The 16,845-nt window shown below is 41.8% G+C and overlaps 1 protein-coding gene across 3 annotated transcripts in view; it reads left to right on the forward strand.

The window, feature by feature from the left end:
• The window catches only part of LOC132816511 (rho guanine nucleotide exchange factor 17-like), a 440,614-nt gene that overhangs the window by 255,913 nt on the left and 167,856 nt on the right, over positions 1-16,845 (forward strand). For all 3 annotated transcript variants that reach the window (XM_060826198.1, XM_060826199.1, XM_060826200.1), the window contains exon 2: positions 3,231-3,308. In XM_060826198.1, coding sequence (XP_060682181.1) covers positions 3,231-3,308 — 78 coding nt within the window. The remainder of the gene's footprint in view (positions 1-3,230; positions 3,309-16,845) is intronic.

Here is a 16,845-nt window from a genome sequence, read left to right on the forward strand (position 1 = left end):
TATGGAAAAACAATGGTAAAAATAGAATGGAGACAGGAAAGGTAGGATTGGGTCTAAAGTACGAGTGTGGAAGGAAATGGGACTTACAATCTGTAGACAAGTTATACTGCCCTACAAGAATATTTAACAATAAAAAAAAACTCATGTAGGCTACACAGTGAACATATTAAGGTTATATCCTAAATGTTGATTCCACTTACTCCTGGAGTATTTAACATTAGCAATACAGACTCAGCAGTAATCATTACAAAAATGATCTCTATGGAATATTTACAATATGATTTGGAACATGTGAAAAAAGTCTCAATTTCCACCTGGAACATTTGACCTTCACTGTGTTTTCTGCTGACAGCAGATTGGTGCATTGGAGATAAATGGAATCTGATGTATGGAAGGGTTACTCCGTGCTGGATGATCTTTCATTATTCAGACATGCTTTTATGTCAAGTAATTATTTTGCTATTAAAGTCAACTGCAAGATTAATTACTCAGTGTTTAATTCTTTGGAGATGAATCAAATTGTTGATTGGTTCTGGTGCACACAGCATTGTGTCTTTCCCAGTGACACCCTGCATGATGTTCCCATCAGATGTTTCCTTTCTGTCACATGGACTCTTCCTCAGATACCTTTCATCTGAAAGGCGATCTCACTTTTCTTTCTGTAAACTGGTGTTGACAGTGCAGTGAAGGATTTCCTTCCCTACAGGGGTAAAATATTAGCTGCTTGTTTAATAAATGATCATTTTGTGTATTATCATGGAATATCAGCTGACAAAGGGGATAATGGAAGGTTCTAGATTCTAATCATCTGTGATGTTAGGGTGACTGTCATGCTGGCCAGAACCTGGGACTGTTTGAAAATAATTGACATGATCCTGGAACAATTGACAAACATTTCATAGAAACATAGGAAATAGGAGTAAGAGATGTCCATTTTCTGCATTGAGTCTGCTTCACTATTTAACGCGATTATGGCTGATCCTCCATCTCCTAAATATATAAATATAGTGACTTGCCCTCCCTAGTCTTTGGTGGTAGAGAATTCCACAGGTACACCACCCACAGAATGAAGATATTTCTCTGCATCTCAGTCCGGAGTGACCGACCGACTATCCTGAGAGCTGGATCTCCTTGTTCGGGATCCCCGGCTAGAGGAAACATCAATCCAGCATTCAATCTGTCCAACAGGTCTTCAGAATGATTCAAAGGAAACCAAAATTGCCTACACTGTTCCAAGTGTGGGCTCACCAAGCCCCTGCATGGCTACAGTAAAACCTCCTTGCTCCTGTACCAAAATGTCTTGCAATGAAGGTCATTAGCTCTCCTAAATGCTTGCTGTAAGTGGGTGCTTTCTTTCAATGTTTGGTGTATTGGACACCAGGTCCCTTTATAAATCAGCCTTTCCTTAACTATCACCATTTAAGTATGAGTGGGCTTCGTGTTTTCCTCACAATGAAGACAATTTCAAATTTATCCATCTAGTTCTGCATTATTGGTTTAGACCTCTTACTCAAGCAAAAACAAAACTTTTCAGGCAAATGTTTAAATAAATGTCAAATTTAACTGGCAGCATTCCAACTATTCAGTACTCTAAACACTGAACTCCTCAATACTCCGTTCCTATACTGTGCGAGCAAACACCTGTTAAGCCAAGTAAATGCCATGATGTCTCCAGAAAGGCAAACAGTTTGGAAGCATTTGGAAAATTGGAATGGCTTCAAGGTGCATTATCGTGCTGTTTCTCTGTAGGAATTTACTGTATTTATGCTTAGGATGAGGCTGACATTGGCAAGGTGGCATTAATCATCATGGCCCTGAGGGCATTAAGGGTCAACCACATTGGGTGGGGCTGGAGTCACATTAAGGCCAAATCAGCTGGAGGTGGCAAGTTCCTATCTCTGAAGGACATCATGATGCAGCTGAGATTTGATGACAATCGGTCAGCTTTCTAGGTTATTTTTCTGGTGCTTGTCCATAAGTCCCTAGATTTATGTCCTTCATTTTATCTGCTTGGCATAGTTGGATTTGTGCCCAATGAATTGGGCTGCTAATCTAATTACATAACTATGAGGTGACTGCATGCTGGGGAGTGCTGCAGGAGTCTGGATGAGTATTGTACTGCAGTCTTAACTTCACCATTGAGCATCTCTGTGTGACTGTACCTTGTTGGGGCATAAAACAGCTTGGTGGACAGATTCAGTTTGGCTACTTGAGGATAAGCCTAAATGTGTAAGCATGAACTAGATTCTTGTGATGATACCTTCAAGTGTTAGTTGCATCAGTCATTGCAGTTGGAAAGGATAATATCTCAAACTGACATCACTATACTTCATGTAAGTGCTGAAAATATTCTTAAAAGGTATACAGTTTAAAGTGAAACATCTGAAAGTGCTGAACGGTCCTTGGGTGGACATGATGGTGTCGATTCTTCCTAATTGTGTTATAGAATTTGAAATTCCATATAATGAAATTGATCAGGGTGTGTGCGCGTGTGTGCGTGCGCGCGTGTGCACGCGACAGCTTCTGTTCTTATGTGCGCCCGTGTTTTCTTGCCCAAGCACATCATTGAAGTTCAGTTACATCCATTATCCATTTTTTACCCTTGGTGCACACAGATTTCAATTTATTTCTTGATTAAGATAAGCGATCAGGGCTTCTTTCCAGTGGGATGAAGACAAATTTATTGCCTGTGGTGTTGTGGAGCTGTAGAGAAGAGGCGTGGACCAATTTTAATTCCCCCAGTCTGACGTGTAAACCTTAATCTAAGCAGCAGCGCAGTCGCAAATTAAAAACAGCGCCTTTGTACATGAGTAAGCAGGCAAAGTTCCCATACTTGATGGCTATCTGGTAACTATGTTATGAAGAACATAAGAAATAGAAGTAGGAATTAGACATTGGCCTCTCAAGCCTGTTCCATTAGTCAGTACGATCACAGCTGCTCTGATGGTGCCTCAACTCCACTTTCCTGTCTGCACCCATCCCTCCATAAAAATTGACTCCCAGGATCTTACTTTGCTTGTGTTGTCCTTACGCTGTCTTAGACCGTACACAGGAATGCAGACAGTGCCCATGTAATCCTATCAAGACATGAATGACATTAAAGCAATTCATAAGAAATGAAGAAAGGTGTAATGGGGGCGTATTGAATTGAAAGCAGGATGCTTGCTACTATCTTGACTTGCTGTTCAGTATTTTACTCTTCACAGTGTATCCTTCCTTCTCTCACACAGGATATGAGAAAACATGTGATGATGACCCTGCTGGATGCAGAACAGTCATATGTGGAGTCCCTCCGAACACTCATACAGGTAGGTTTGTGTGTGGATGTGTGTTTGTTTATGAAAAGCTAAATTGAGATGGATGGTATTTTGGACATTAAGTTTTATTGAGTGGATGATCAGTTTAGCTTCCAACCTCAGCTCCTTCAAGCAAGAGGAAGAGAATTTCCTGAAAAGAGAGTCAGGGAGAAAAACAACAGGTCTAATTTCACCTTGACACTCTCATGCTTTCCCTCTGTTTAAAGATTAGTGGCAAGGACATGCAAAAGACCGATTTTCCACAGAATAGCCATGGGACTTGAAACATTTGCTTTGCTTCTCTCTGGCCGATCTGCTGAGTTTCTCCAGCGCGTTCTGTTTGTTTATTAGCAAATGTTCTTGGTTGGTGAAGTGGTACCTGGGATCAGGTTAATGAAAACAAATTGGCAGAAAATGATCATCTTTCAAAGTTGAAATAAAAACCACCCATTTGCATTTATGATTCACTAAGTCCCAAGGTGGTTCATAGGAATGTTGTCAACCAGTATTTGATACTGTGACACCAAAGGAGATATTAGAGCAAGTGATCAGAAGTTTGATTGAAGAATTAATTTTTAAAAGGCATAATAAAGGAGGCGAGATAAGAGAGAAGGAAAAGTTTGGAATATTGTGAGCAGTTTTGGGAAACCGTATCCAAGGAAGGACGTGCCGGCTTTGGAGTGGGTCCAGAGGAGATTTACTAGAATGATTCCAGGGGTGAAGGGCTTGTCATATGGGGAGTGGTTGAGAACCCTGGGTTTATACTCGATGGAGTGTAGAAGGATGAGGGGAGATCTGATTGATAACTTGCAGGATACTGAGACACCTGGATAGAATGGGACATGGAGAAAATGTTTTCACTAGTAGGAGATAATAGGAGTTGAAGCACAGCCTCAGAGTGAAGGGGTGGCCTTTTAGAACTGAGATGAGGAGAAATTTCTTCAGCCAGAGGGTGATGCATCTGTGCACCTCATTTCCACAGAAGGTTGTGGAGGCTAAGTCGTTGACTGTGTTTCAGACAGAGATAGATTAGGTTCTTGAGTAGTAAGAGGATCAAAGGCAGGACAGTGGAGCTGAGAAACAAAACAGGCATGATTGATTGGAGGAGCAAACTGATAGGCCGAATGGTCTATGTCTGCTCATACATCTTATGGTCTGATAGTTCAGGGAAACTTTAGGGAATTCCAGGATTTGGGCAAGGATAGTGAAAGAACAACTGCTAATAGTGGGAGTGATTAAAATCAGGAATGAGCAATTTGCCAGAATTGGAGGAGTGCAGGGATCTCAAAGGTTTGTGTGGCTGAAAGAAGCTACAGAGATCATTGACGGATTTGAAAATAAACAAATTTTAAAGTTGGTGCATTGTCAGAACAGCAGCCAATGTAGGTCGTTAGGTACGGGGATAATTGTTATTTGATGCAAATTAAGATACAGTCATTTGTGTTTTGGATGCGTGAAAGTTTAAGAAGGATAGAAAGCAGACAGACCGGTCATTGTGATGGCTAAGCTTAGAAACAACAAAGGAATGGGTGCAGGCTTCAGCAGTAAAGAAGGGGAGGCAGGTTCAGAATCAGGCAATAATGCAAAAATGCTAATATAAGAAGTTTTGGTTATGAAGATGGATAGATTGTGGGAGCTTCATGTTGTTGTAAACAAGGCTGCAAACCAGCTTCAGACAGTTGCCAAGGTAGGGGAGGGAATCGATGACCATCGGATGGAGTTTGTTCCACAGGTCAAAGATAGTGACTTCAATCTTCCTCGTATTCGCACACAGGAATTTCTCTTCCTCCCACATTCGTTGTTGGACAAACAGTGTGAGAATTCTGACTCGAGCTGAGTATTGTCAAGGATATATGTGGAACGTAAAGTGTTTCTCAAATGTTGTCAACAATGATTGGCATGTAGATGAGAAACAGAAGGAGGTCAAGGATAAGGAAACACCAGAGGTCATGAGATACGAGCAAGAAGACACGGCATTGCAGCTGATTCTCTGGCTGTGGAATCAGGCAAGGTCATTTCCAATGTTCTGAACCATGATGGAGAGACATTGGAAGGGGGTGGTGTGGTCAACTGGCTGGGAAGGATGATAAGGCTTGAAGAGTAGACAGAATGAAAAGGTTTCCCTTAGCAAGAAAGCCCAAACCTGAGTGACCTAACTCGAGCCATAACTATTAAGTATTTATTGATAAACAACAGAGAGTGATTGGACAGTGGAACCTTCACAACGTGAGGTAGTTGGGGTAAATAGCATAAATACACGTAAGGGAAAGCATATTAAGTTCATGAGAGACATATGCCAGTAGGTTTGAATGAAACGCAATGAGAGTAGATTTATGTGAACACACAGTATCTGAGTGGAATGACCTGTCCCTGTGCTTTAAATTCAATGTCATTCAACTCAAAAAATTATTTCAAATACATTTTACTGAAAATAACAAAAATCTCTGAACAATTTATGTTGATGCAAAGTTTGCCACAACTAATCAATATGGCAGCACCTGTGCTGTTGGGCTGGCGTCTGGCAACTATGAAAGAACCATGTCTAGATGTTTAGTCAGATCGGGGCACAGAATTATGCACTATGAAAATTTGGCATTCGCAGCACCTCCAAGTGGGCACTTCCCATGTCTTATTGTTAATGTCTGATAGTAGTTTGATTCCTTGGTCCTGCATTTTGAGAATACTACAGAGAGGCATTAAGCAAAATGAAAAAAAAACTATTTTTAAAATAGAGTTGTAAAGATTTAAATATTTTTTACGGAATTGGACAGCCTGGTTGTTATAGATGTCAGAGCACCGACTTATCAACCAAACTTTCTGCTGGGATGGATAGATTGGTGCATCTTAGTGCCTCATCATTTCAGTCTGGTCAGTTTTGGCTGGTGAGAGATGGAACACTAGCCGAACTGGAGTCCTGTATATGCCTGATTGCCTAAGGACTGACTGATGAGTTATATAAAAGAACACCTGATTAGCTATTTCCAGCAATCTAGCTGTCCAGTTTTTATCTACCGACCATCTTTAAATTTTTAAATCCTTCAACTCCTCTTTGTAAAACCAAGAAAAATGGCTTGAGTGGTCTAAAGTACACCAGGTACCTGAATGACATATTCATTAATCATTCTATCTCTTGCGTATCAGCATGAGCCCTCCCCACAAGCCTTCTGTCTCCAGGGAGGTTGTCAATGCTTGCTTAACAATATTTATAAGCTCCTAGAAATCACTGTATTTCTGCACTCAGGCATGATGCGAGCCAATTAGATCATCCATTCTTTGACTGACAGCACCTAAATGGTTTATAATAATCAGCACCATTCAGATAAAATCAGCCAAACACAGTAAAAGAAGGGTGATGTATAATGACTCTCCTTACTTCCTGGGACATCGTTTGGAATCATTTCAAGTTGAGAATTTTAATGCAGGAAACTGTTTATCATTGGTATTGATGGACTCTGACTTGTAGAGAGGGTTCTATTCTGTGAACATTGGTCCCAATGCAAGTTTAATGACACAGAACATTCATCACTTTGAGTATTGCTGAAGAAAGATGCATTCGTTGACATTTTTCATTTTGCACTCGTCTCGATATTATGTAAGAGTACCAATTCAAGGGGACAACTGGCATTTACACTGTGTGAGAGGAGAGTGCTGATTGGATGGCAAATGGACACTAATTGGTAGAAATGTTATCATGGAGAATACACCAGTTAATGCTCATTGCCAGTTAATTAAAAGGTTTAGATTTTAAACCAGGCTGATTAACATTAGTTGGTCAGGACAACACTCTGATACATGAACCAGAGAATGGCTGTTACCTATTTTGGTGAGTTGAGTCAGGTGCAATGTGTACACATGTTCATTCTGTCTGCAAAGAACAGGGCTCTGTATATTCATGTAGCTCTCAGTGGGCACATTTGCAACACACTGTGAGCCTGACTAACGATCCTAACTTAGTTATCAGTATAATTCCTCAACCATTCAGGATTATCCAGCAAATGTTGTCCAATTGCAGAATCATATCACATTCTGATGAAGCATCTTTAATTTTCCCAACATTGACTGGGATGCACTTAGCGTCAGAGGTCTGGATGGGATAGAATTTGTAAGAAGCGTCCAGGAGAGTTTTCTAGAGCAGTATGTCAATAGTCCGATGAAGAATCTAGTGTTGGGAAATGAGCCTGGGCAGGTGGTAGACGTTGAGGTGGGGGATTTCTTTGGGAATAGTGACCACAATTCTGTAAGTTTTAGAATATTAGTACACAAAGATGAGAGTGGTCCTAAGGGAAGAGTACTAAACTGGGCCAAGGACAATCAAAATTAGGCAGGAGCTGGGAAATGTGGATTGGACACAGCTTTTTGAAGAGAAGTCCACATTTGATATGTGGGAGGCTTTCAAAGATCGGTTAAAGAGAGTGCAGGATAGGCATGTCTCGTTGAAGGCAAAGGATGGGAAAGGCAAGATTCGTGAACTGTGGATGACAGGAGAAATTGTATGGCTAGTCAAGAGGAAAAGGGAAGCATACATAAGGTCTAGGCAGCGAAGAACAGAATAGGCCCTGGAGGAATATTGGAAGAGGAGAACCAATCTTAAACAAGGAATCAAGTGGGCTAAAAGGGATCATGAAATAGGTTTAGTGAGGAGATTTAAGGAGAATCCCAAGGCCTTTTACTCTTATATAAGAAGCAAGTGGGTAACTAGAGAAAAGATTGATCCATTAAAGGTTAATGAAAGAAGGCTGTGTGTCAAACCTGCATCAGTGTTCACTAAGGAGAGGGACATAATGAATGTTGAGATTAGAGATAGTAGTTTGATTAATTTGGATCATATTGACATAAGTAGGGAAGATGTGTTGGGTAGGCTAGAGGTTATTAAGGTGGACAGATTCCCAGGACCGGATTGGATCTATCCCAAGTTGCTGAGGGAGGTGAGAGAGGAAATAGCTCGGGTCCTGACAGATATCTTTGTGGCATTCCTAAACACAGGTGAGGTGCTGGAGGACTGGAGGGTTGCTAATGTTGTCCCCCTGTACAAGAAGGGTAGAAGGGATATTCTGAGTAACTACAGGCCAGTGAGCCTGACATCAGTGGTGGGAAAGTTGCTGGAGAAGGGACTGAGGTATAGGATTTGTTTATATGTAGAAAAGATTGGGCTTATCAGTGATAGGCAACATGGTTTTGTGTGGGTGAGATCATGTCATACTAACTTAAAAGAGTTCTTTTGAGGCAGTAGGAATATACTTAAGAGGGAAATCAGGAGGGCAAAACAGGGACATGAGTTGGTTTGGCAAATAGAATTAAGAAAAATCCAAAGGGTTTTTACAAATATATTAAAGACAAAAGGGTAACTAGGGAGAGAATAGGGCCCCTCAAAGATCAGCAAGGCTACAGCAAAGATCAGCAAGGCGGCCTTTGTGTGGAGCCACAGAAAATGGGGGAGATACTAAATGAATATTTTGCATCAGTATTTACTGTGGATAAAGATATGGAAGATATAGACTATGGGGAAATAGATGGTGACATCTTGCAAAATGTCCAGATTACAGAGGAGGAAGTGCTGGATGTCTTGAAACGATTAAAGGTGGATAAATCCCCAGAACTTGATCAGATGTAGCCAAGAACTCTGTGGGAAGCTAGAGAAGTGATTGCTGGGCGTCTTACTGAGATATTTGTATCATCGATAGTCACAGGTGAGGTGCCGGAAGACTGGAGGTTGGCAAACGTGGTGCCACTGTTTAAGAAGGGTGGTAAAGACAAGCCAAGGAAATATGCACCGGTGATTCTGACCTCAGTGGTGGGCAAGTTATTGGAGGGAATCCTGAGTGACAGGATGTACATGTATTTGGAAAGGCAAGGACTGATTAGGGATAGTCAACATGGCTTTGTGCATGGGAAACCATGTCTGACAAACTTGATTGAGTTTTTTGAAGAAGTAACAAAGAAGATTGATGAGGGCAGAGCAGTAGATGTGATCTATAGACTTCAATAAGGCGTTTGACAAGGTTCCCCATGGGAGACTGATTAGCAAGGTTAGGTCTCATGGAATACAGGGAGAACTCACCATTTGGATACAGAACTGGCTCAAAGGTAGAAGACAGAAAGTGGTGGTACAGGGTTGTTTTCAGACTGGAGGCCTGTGACCAGTGGAGTGCCACAAGGATCGGTGCTGGGTCCTCTACTTTTTGTCATTTACATAAAAGATTTGGATGCGAGCATAAGTTTGCAGATGACACCAAAATTGGAGGTATAGTGGACAGCGAAGAGGGTTACCTCAGATTACAACAAGATGTTGATCAGATAGGCCAATGGGCTGAGAAGTAGCAGATGGAGTTTAATTCATATAAATGTGAGGTGCTACATTTTGGGAAAGCAAATCTTAGCAGGATTTATACACTTAATAGTAAGGTCCTAGGGAGTGTTGCTGAACAAAGAGACCTTGGAGTGCAGGTTCATAGCTCCTTGAAAGTGGAGTCGCAGGTAGATAGGCCAATGTTGGTATGATCAGCAAGTTTGCAGGTGACACGAAGATTAGTAGAGTAGCAGAAAGCATAAAGGACTGTCAAATAATACAGGAGAATATGGACAGATTGGAGAGTTGGGCGGAGAAGTGGCAGATGGAGTTCAATCCAGACAAATATGAGGTGATGCATTTTTGCAATCTAATTCTAGAGCGAATTATATAGTGAACGGAAGTGCCTTGGGAAAGGTTGATGAGCAGAGAGATCTGAGAGTGCAGGTCCATTGTATTCTGAAGGTTGCTGCACAGGTGGATAGAGTGGTCAAGGGGGCATATCGTCTGCTTGCCTTCATCGGATGGGGTATTGAGTTTAAGAGCTGGCAAGTCATGTTAAAATTGTACAAGACATTGGTTTCGCCGCATTTAGAGTACTGTGTACAGTTCTGGTCACTACATTACTAAAAGATTGTGGATGCTTTGGAGGGGGTGCAGAGAAGGTTTACAAGGATGTTGCCTGGTATGGAACATGCTAACTATGAAAAGAGGTTGAGTAGGTTAGGTTTGTTTCATTAGAAAAAAGGAGATTGAGGGGGGACCTGATTGAGGTCTACAAAATCATAAAGGGAGTAGACAGGGTAAATAGAGATAAGCTTTTTCCCAGGGTGAAGGATTCAATAACGAGAGGTCACGCTTTCAAGGTGATAGGTGAAAAGGGGGGATACATGCGGTAAGTACTTTACACAAAGGGTGGTGGATGTCTGGAATGTGTTGCCAGCAGAGGTAGTAGAGGCAGGCACGGTAGATTCATTTAAGATGCGTCTGGACAGATGCATGAGTAGGTGGGGAGCAGCGGGATACAGATGCTTAGGAATTGGGTGACAGGTTTAGACAGTAGATTTGGATCAGCTCAGGCTTGGAGGGCTGAAGGGCCTGTTTCTGGGCTGTAAATTTTCTTTGTTCTTTGTTTTGTTCTTTGAAGGAGAGACAATTCTGAGAACCACACCTCAGCAAGTTTAGTGAAAAGATCAGTACCCTAACACTTACACTGCAATTATTCATTTGCTCAGTTCCATATTAATACAGAACAAATTGTATTTATGCCTTCAACTCCTGTTTTTGTAGAATTGATGAGCAGATTCACCTGAGAAGCATCAGAGCTAAAAACCATAGTTTGAAATGATTGAAATGTTTTGTTAGGGCAGAAATGGAGAAACTGTTTTCCTTGGTGGGAGATTCAAGGGCATAGATTTAAATGGGTGATGTCAGAAAGTACATATTGAGGCAAAGTGTAGAGGAAATCTGAATTCTTATTCCAGAAAATTGATGAGGCTAGGTCCGTTGTAAATTTTAAATGGAGAGTGATACATTTTGTGAGATAAGGGTATTAAGGGTGGTGGAGAAAAACTATTAAGACACAAGAGCAGAAGTAGGCAGTGGCTCAGTGGTTAGTACTGCTGCCTCAAAGTGCCAGAGACGCAGGTTCGATTCCAGCCTTGGGCACCTGCCTGTTGTGTGAAGTTTGCACGTTCTCTCTGTGTCTGCGTGGGTTTCCTGCGGGTGCTCTGGTTTCCTCCCACAATCCAAAGATGTGAAGGCCAGGGGAATTGGATATGCTAAATTACCCATAGTTTTAGGTGCATTAGTTAGAGGGAAATGATCTGGGTGGGTTACTCTTCGGAGGGTCGGTGTGGACTTGTTGGGCTGAAGGGCTTGTTTCACAATGTGGGGGAATCTAGGAATCTAGGCCATTTACCCCATTAAGCCTCCTCCGCCATTCAGTGAAATGGTGATTGATCCGATAATCCTCAACTCCTCTTGGCTGCCTTTTTCCTGTCACCCTTGATTCCATTACTTATTTAAAAATTGTCTGTTTCAGCCTTGAATATATTTAACAACCCAGCTTCTATAGCCCTTTGAGGAAAAGAATTCGGCAGATTCACAACCTCTGAGAGAAGAAATTCCTTCTCATCTCTGTCCTAAATGGGCGATCCCTCACTCTGAGACTATACTGTCAGTCCTCGATGTTCCCACAGGGGAAGGAGAAGCACAGCAATAGTGTCCTTGCACGCCAGTTGCTGAAAGTCAGCATGCAAGTAAAGAAGGCAAAAAGTATGTTGGCTTTCATGACAAGGGGATTTGAGTGAAAGAGCAGGGATGACCTGGAGTATTGTGCTCCAGTTGCCATAAAGAGTGATAACCTTTAAAAGGAAATCCAAACTTCCAATGAATAGCTGGAAAGGGTCAGAACAAGATTGCATATTAAGACATCTACTGTAATAAACAAAGCAAAAGTAACATCAACTTAACACCGTTATTGTAGTCAGCTTACGTTTTAAATGTAGAAAGCTTTCTTCATTTATTTTCAAGGTAAATAAAAATTCTTTGTTATAGCTGTTCTTCATCCTATCCCTTGAGTAGATGTTCAGTTCTCTTCCAACAAACTCACAGCAAAGTTTAACTCCAAGAGATGCTCTCTGTGGGTTTTCCAAGAGATTCTCTCTTGAGCTCAAGTTAGGTGAGTCTGTCAGTCATGTTGTAAACCCTCCGGAATTTAAGTTTTTCAAAGTGACTATTTACTTCCCAGTGAACCAGACTTGCTGCCTCTTGGTGCTCTGTTCCTTTTTCACAGATCCTGGTAGATTATTGACTGGTCTGTGACTATCAGAGGGATCTTTGGGAAAGCATTTTAATCAATCAATGAATTGACTCCCAACATACTCTTTCCTCTCAAACTCCATCTCAGATGTCAACCTGATTTACATAGATCTTGCATCCAGGTAAAAGTATTAGTTAGCTATCAATTATACACCTCGGTATATTCTCTTTTAGAACTAAATAGACAGTTAAAATATAAATATTTACAAACCTGACATTCTTAACAGCTTGGAGCTTTAGAAACTAACAGTTTATCGATTGTCAGCACATCTCCACCAAATAAACCACCAATATTTAACAGCTAGTACGTTAACTATATTGGCATCTTTAAAGAGTAAACAACTTTCTGGACCACCCTACTATGAGGGACCTAATCATAGAGTATAGAACAGCGCAGCACAGGTACAGACCAATCAGCCGCTGTGTTTACACTGACCATGATGCCATTCTGATCTCATCCCAACTACCTGCACATGGTCCAAATCTGGCTATTCCCTGCCTGTTCATATGTGTGTCTAAAGGCCTCTTAAAATTTGTTATTATAAGTGCTTCTACCACCTCCCTTGGCAGCAAGTTCCAGGCACCAACCAATCTCTTTGTAAATAAACCTTACTTTGCATATCTCCTTTAGACTTCCTCAATCTCACCTTGAACCTATGCCTCCAAGTATCTGATATTTCCTCCCTGGGAGAAAGGCTCTGACTATCCATTCCATCCATGCCTCTCACAATTTTAGATACTTCTATCAGGTTGCCCTCTCAGTCTGCGACGTTCTAGCAGAAACAATCCAAGTTTGGTCAACCTCTCCTTATAGCAAATACACTCCAATCCAGGTAACATCCTGATAAGCCTCTTTTGCACCCTCTCAAAAACCTCCACATCTTTCCTATAGTGTGGTGACCAAAACCACACACACACAACTTCAGATGTGGCCTGACTAAATGTTTTTACATGACTTGGAGAAAGTGAGGACTGCAGATGCTGAAGGTCAAAGTCATAAAGTGTGCCGCTTGAAAAGCACAGCAGGTCAGACAGCATCCGACGAGCAGGAGAATCGACATTTCGGTATAAGCCCTTCATCAGCCCTGAATATTCCTGATGAATGGTTTAAGCCCAAAACATTGACTCTCCTGCTCCTTGGATGCTGCCTGACCTGCTGTACTTTTCCAGCGCCACACTTTATGACTTCCTTTCCATGACTTGCCAACTTTTATACTCAATGCCCCAACCGAGGAAGGTAAGCGTGCCGAAAGTCTTTGAATACTTGAATTTGTCACAAGTAAAACCCAGAGTAAAATCATTTTGAGTCATCAGAAGTTTAAAGGAGCATTGTACAGAGTGGAACTTCATTTAATTCAAGGTTACTGAACTTGATACAAAATGGATGTATAGGATTAATTGTGTTGCAGTGGTTAAGAATTATGGATAAATGGTTATTGCTTTCATTTCCAGGCTGAGATTATCTGTCATTGTGAGCTCACTGGATTGATAACTTCAGTAGGGCGCAGGCTGTTCAACTTCATTTCAAAGGTCCACACAGAATATAAAACACTGGAGGTGTGCAGGTTCATAGCTTCCTTGAAAGTGGAGTCGCAGGTAGATAGGATAGTGAAGAAGGCGTTTGGTATGCTTTCCTTTATTGGTCAGAGTATTGAGTACAGGAGTTGGGAGGTCACGTTGCGGCTGCACAGAACATTGGTTAGGCCACTGTTGGAATATTGCGTGCAATTCTGGCCTCCTTCCTATCGGAAAGTTGCTGTGAAACTTGAAAGGGTTCAGAAAAGATTTACAAGGATGTTGCCAGGGTTGGAGGATTTGAGCTATAGGGAGAGGCTGAACAGGCTGGGGCTGTTTTCCCTGGAGCATCAGAGGCTGAGGGGTGACCTTATAGAGGTTTACAAAATTATGAGGGGCTTGGATAGGATAAATAAACAAAGTCTTTTCCCAGGGGTCGGGAGTCCAGAACTAGAGGGCATAGGTTTAGGGTGAGAGGGGAAAGATATAAGAGACTTAAGGGGAAACTTTTTTACACAGAGGGTGCTGCGTGTATGGCATGAGCTGCCGGAGGCAGTGGTGGAGGCTGGTACAATTGCAACATTTACGAGGCATTTGGATGGGTATATGAATAGGAGGGATTTGGAGGGATATGGGTCAGGTGCTGGCAGGTGGGACTATATTGGTTTAGGATATCTGGTCAGCATAGACAGGTTGGACCGATGTATCTGTTTCCATACTGTACATTTCTATGACTCTGTGACTCTGAGTGCCACAGGTCTCAATGTTCTACCTTGACACACAGATCAGGTTGGTTACATCTTCGATCTGAACTCTGGGCTAACTCCAGCAACAAGTGGGATATAGCAACACATCTCAGCGGCCTTCAGTTTGAAAGAGAGGAAGGAAAGGAAACAGTCCGGTTTCACATTTTAAATTACATGGTGATTAGAATTAGTAAAGGATTTCCTGTCAGTGAGGCTTTTGTGAAATTCTGAAGGGCAGTTAATTTCACTGTGTTCGAATCAGAGTGAACTGCAAGGAAAGGTGTACAAGGGGAAAGATGTCATGTTTATTTGTACAATTAGCTTCCAGTGGGCCATTCCCTTCTCAAACCACATCTCCATGGCAACATAATTTCCATATCTGGTATCCAGGTGGAAATATTAGTTCTCCATCCATTACACTCACAATTACATTTTGTCTTAAAATTAAATAGATGGTCAATTTACAAACCTGATATTGTAAAAGGTATGAACCAGGAAAGTACTGAGTTAACTGAGCTCACATTCACTGTTTAGAAACCACATTTAGAATTGTTGCCAAACAATGACTTCAGAGGGGGAGAAAATTCAAATGAGGAGAGAAGAAAATCATTGCTAATAATAGCTGGATTACAAGCCAAATCACATTGGAGTGATTAGATTAGATTCCCTACAGTGTGGAAACAGGCCCTTCGACCCAACAAGTCCACACCGACCCTCCGAAGAGTAACCCACCCAGACCTATTTCCCTCTGACTAATGCACCTAACCTATGGGCAATTTTGCATGGCCAGTTCACCTAACCTGCACATCTTTGGACTGGGGGAGGAAACCCGAGCACCCGGAGAAAACCCACACAGACACAGGGAGAATGTGCAAACTCCACACAGACAGTTGCCCAAGGCTGGAATTGAACTGGGACCCTGGTGCTGTGAGACAGCAGTGTGAACCACTGAGCCACCGTGCCGCCCACATTGATTACTCCAATCCAGATTTAGATCCTTGCTAAATTTCAATTATGTAGATGCAGAGAATCTCAGCAGGTCTGGTTGCACTGTGGAGAGAAATAGAATTAACATTTTGAGTTGGTACGGCTTCTTCATAACAGTTTTGGAGAAGAGTCTAACTAAACAAGAAACGTTAACTCTGTTTCTCTCTTTCCCCAAATGCTGTCAGACGTGCAGAGCTTCTCCAGTGTGCTCTGTGTGTGTCAGATTTCCAGCATCTGTAGTATTTGGCTTTAATCAATTATGGCAATATCTGTATAATCAACTAGGAGACAGTGAGGACTGCAGCTGCTGGAGATCAGACTCAGAGTGTGGTGCTGGAAAAACACAGCCACTGAGGCATTCCTGATGAAGGGCTTATGCCTGCAACTTCGATTCTTCTGCTCCTTGGATGCTGCCTGTCTGGCTGTGCTTTTCCAGCACCACACTCTTCGACTCCGATACCTGTATAATATCTGGTTAATCAACCACAATCTGCACAATATTCTCAGATCACCAGCATTCCCTTTACAATACCATTAATATCAAATTCATTAGAGGAATGATGAACTTACTAATTGGTAACACTCCCTGAGTCTGAAGCTTGGGGGCCTAAGCTTTTGAAAGTTTCTGATGGAGTGGATACAGAGAGAATGTTTGTTCCCTTATGGAGACAAATGTAACTAAAAGCCATCAATACGAGTTATCAGTGAATCCGAGGAGGAATTCTGTAGAAAGAGTTATGAAAATGTGGAACTCACTATCGCAAGGAGTGGTTGCAGCAAATAATGCAGGAATATTTAAGGGGAAGCTAGACTAACATTTGATGAAGGAAGGAATAGAAGATAGCAGATATAAATCAGGAAAGGTGGGAAGTGTTTGTGTGCAGCACAAATACTGCTTTGGGCTGGTTGGGCTGAACGACCTGTTTCACTGCTGTATACTGTGTATGAAATCTTATAACTAGAACTGATGCTTAAATACAGTATTGATGAAGTGTGAGATTCTCAGAGGCTGTCATTTCGATAAGACGTTAAACTGAGGCTCTGTCTGCCCGTTCAGTTGAATATGTACCATAAACTCTGACAGCGCAATTGAAAGAAGAGCAAGGAAGTTCTTCCAGTATCCTGGCCAAATTTCAGCTTTCAACCAACACCAGAAACAGAGTGATAACTCACCTCGTTTACTGAGTGCAAC

The sequence above is a fragment of the Hemiscyllium ocellatum genome, chromosome 6, assembly GCF_020745735.1.
Source record: "Hemiscyllium ocellatum isolate sHemOce1 chromosome 6, sHemOce1.pat.X.cur, whole genome shotgun sequence".
Classification (NCBI taxonomy): Eukaryota; Metazoa; Chordata; class Chondrichthyes; order Orectolobiformes; family Hemiscylliidae; genus Hemiscyllium; species Hemiscyllium ocellatum.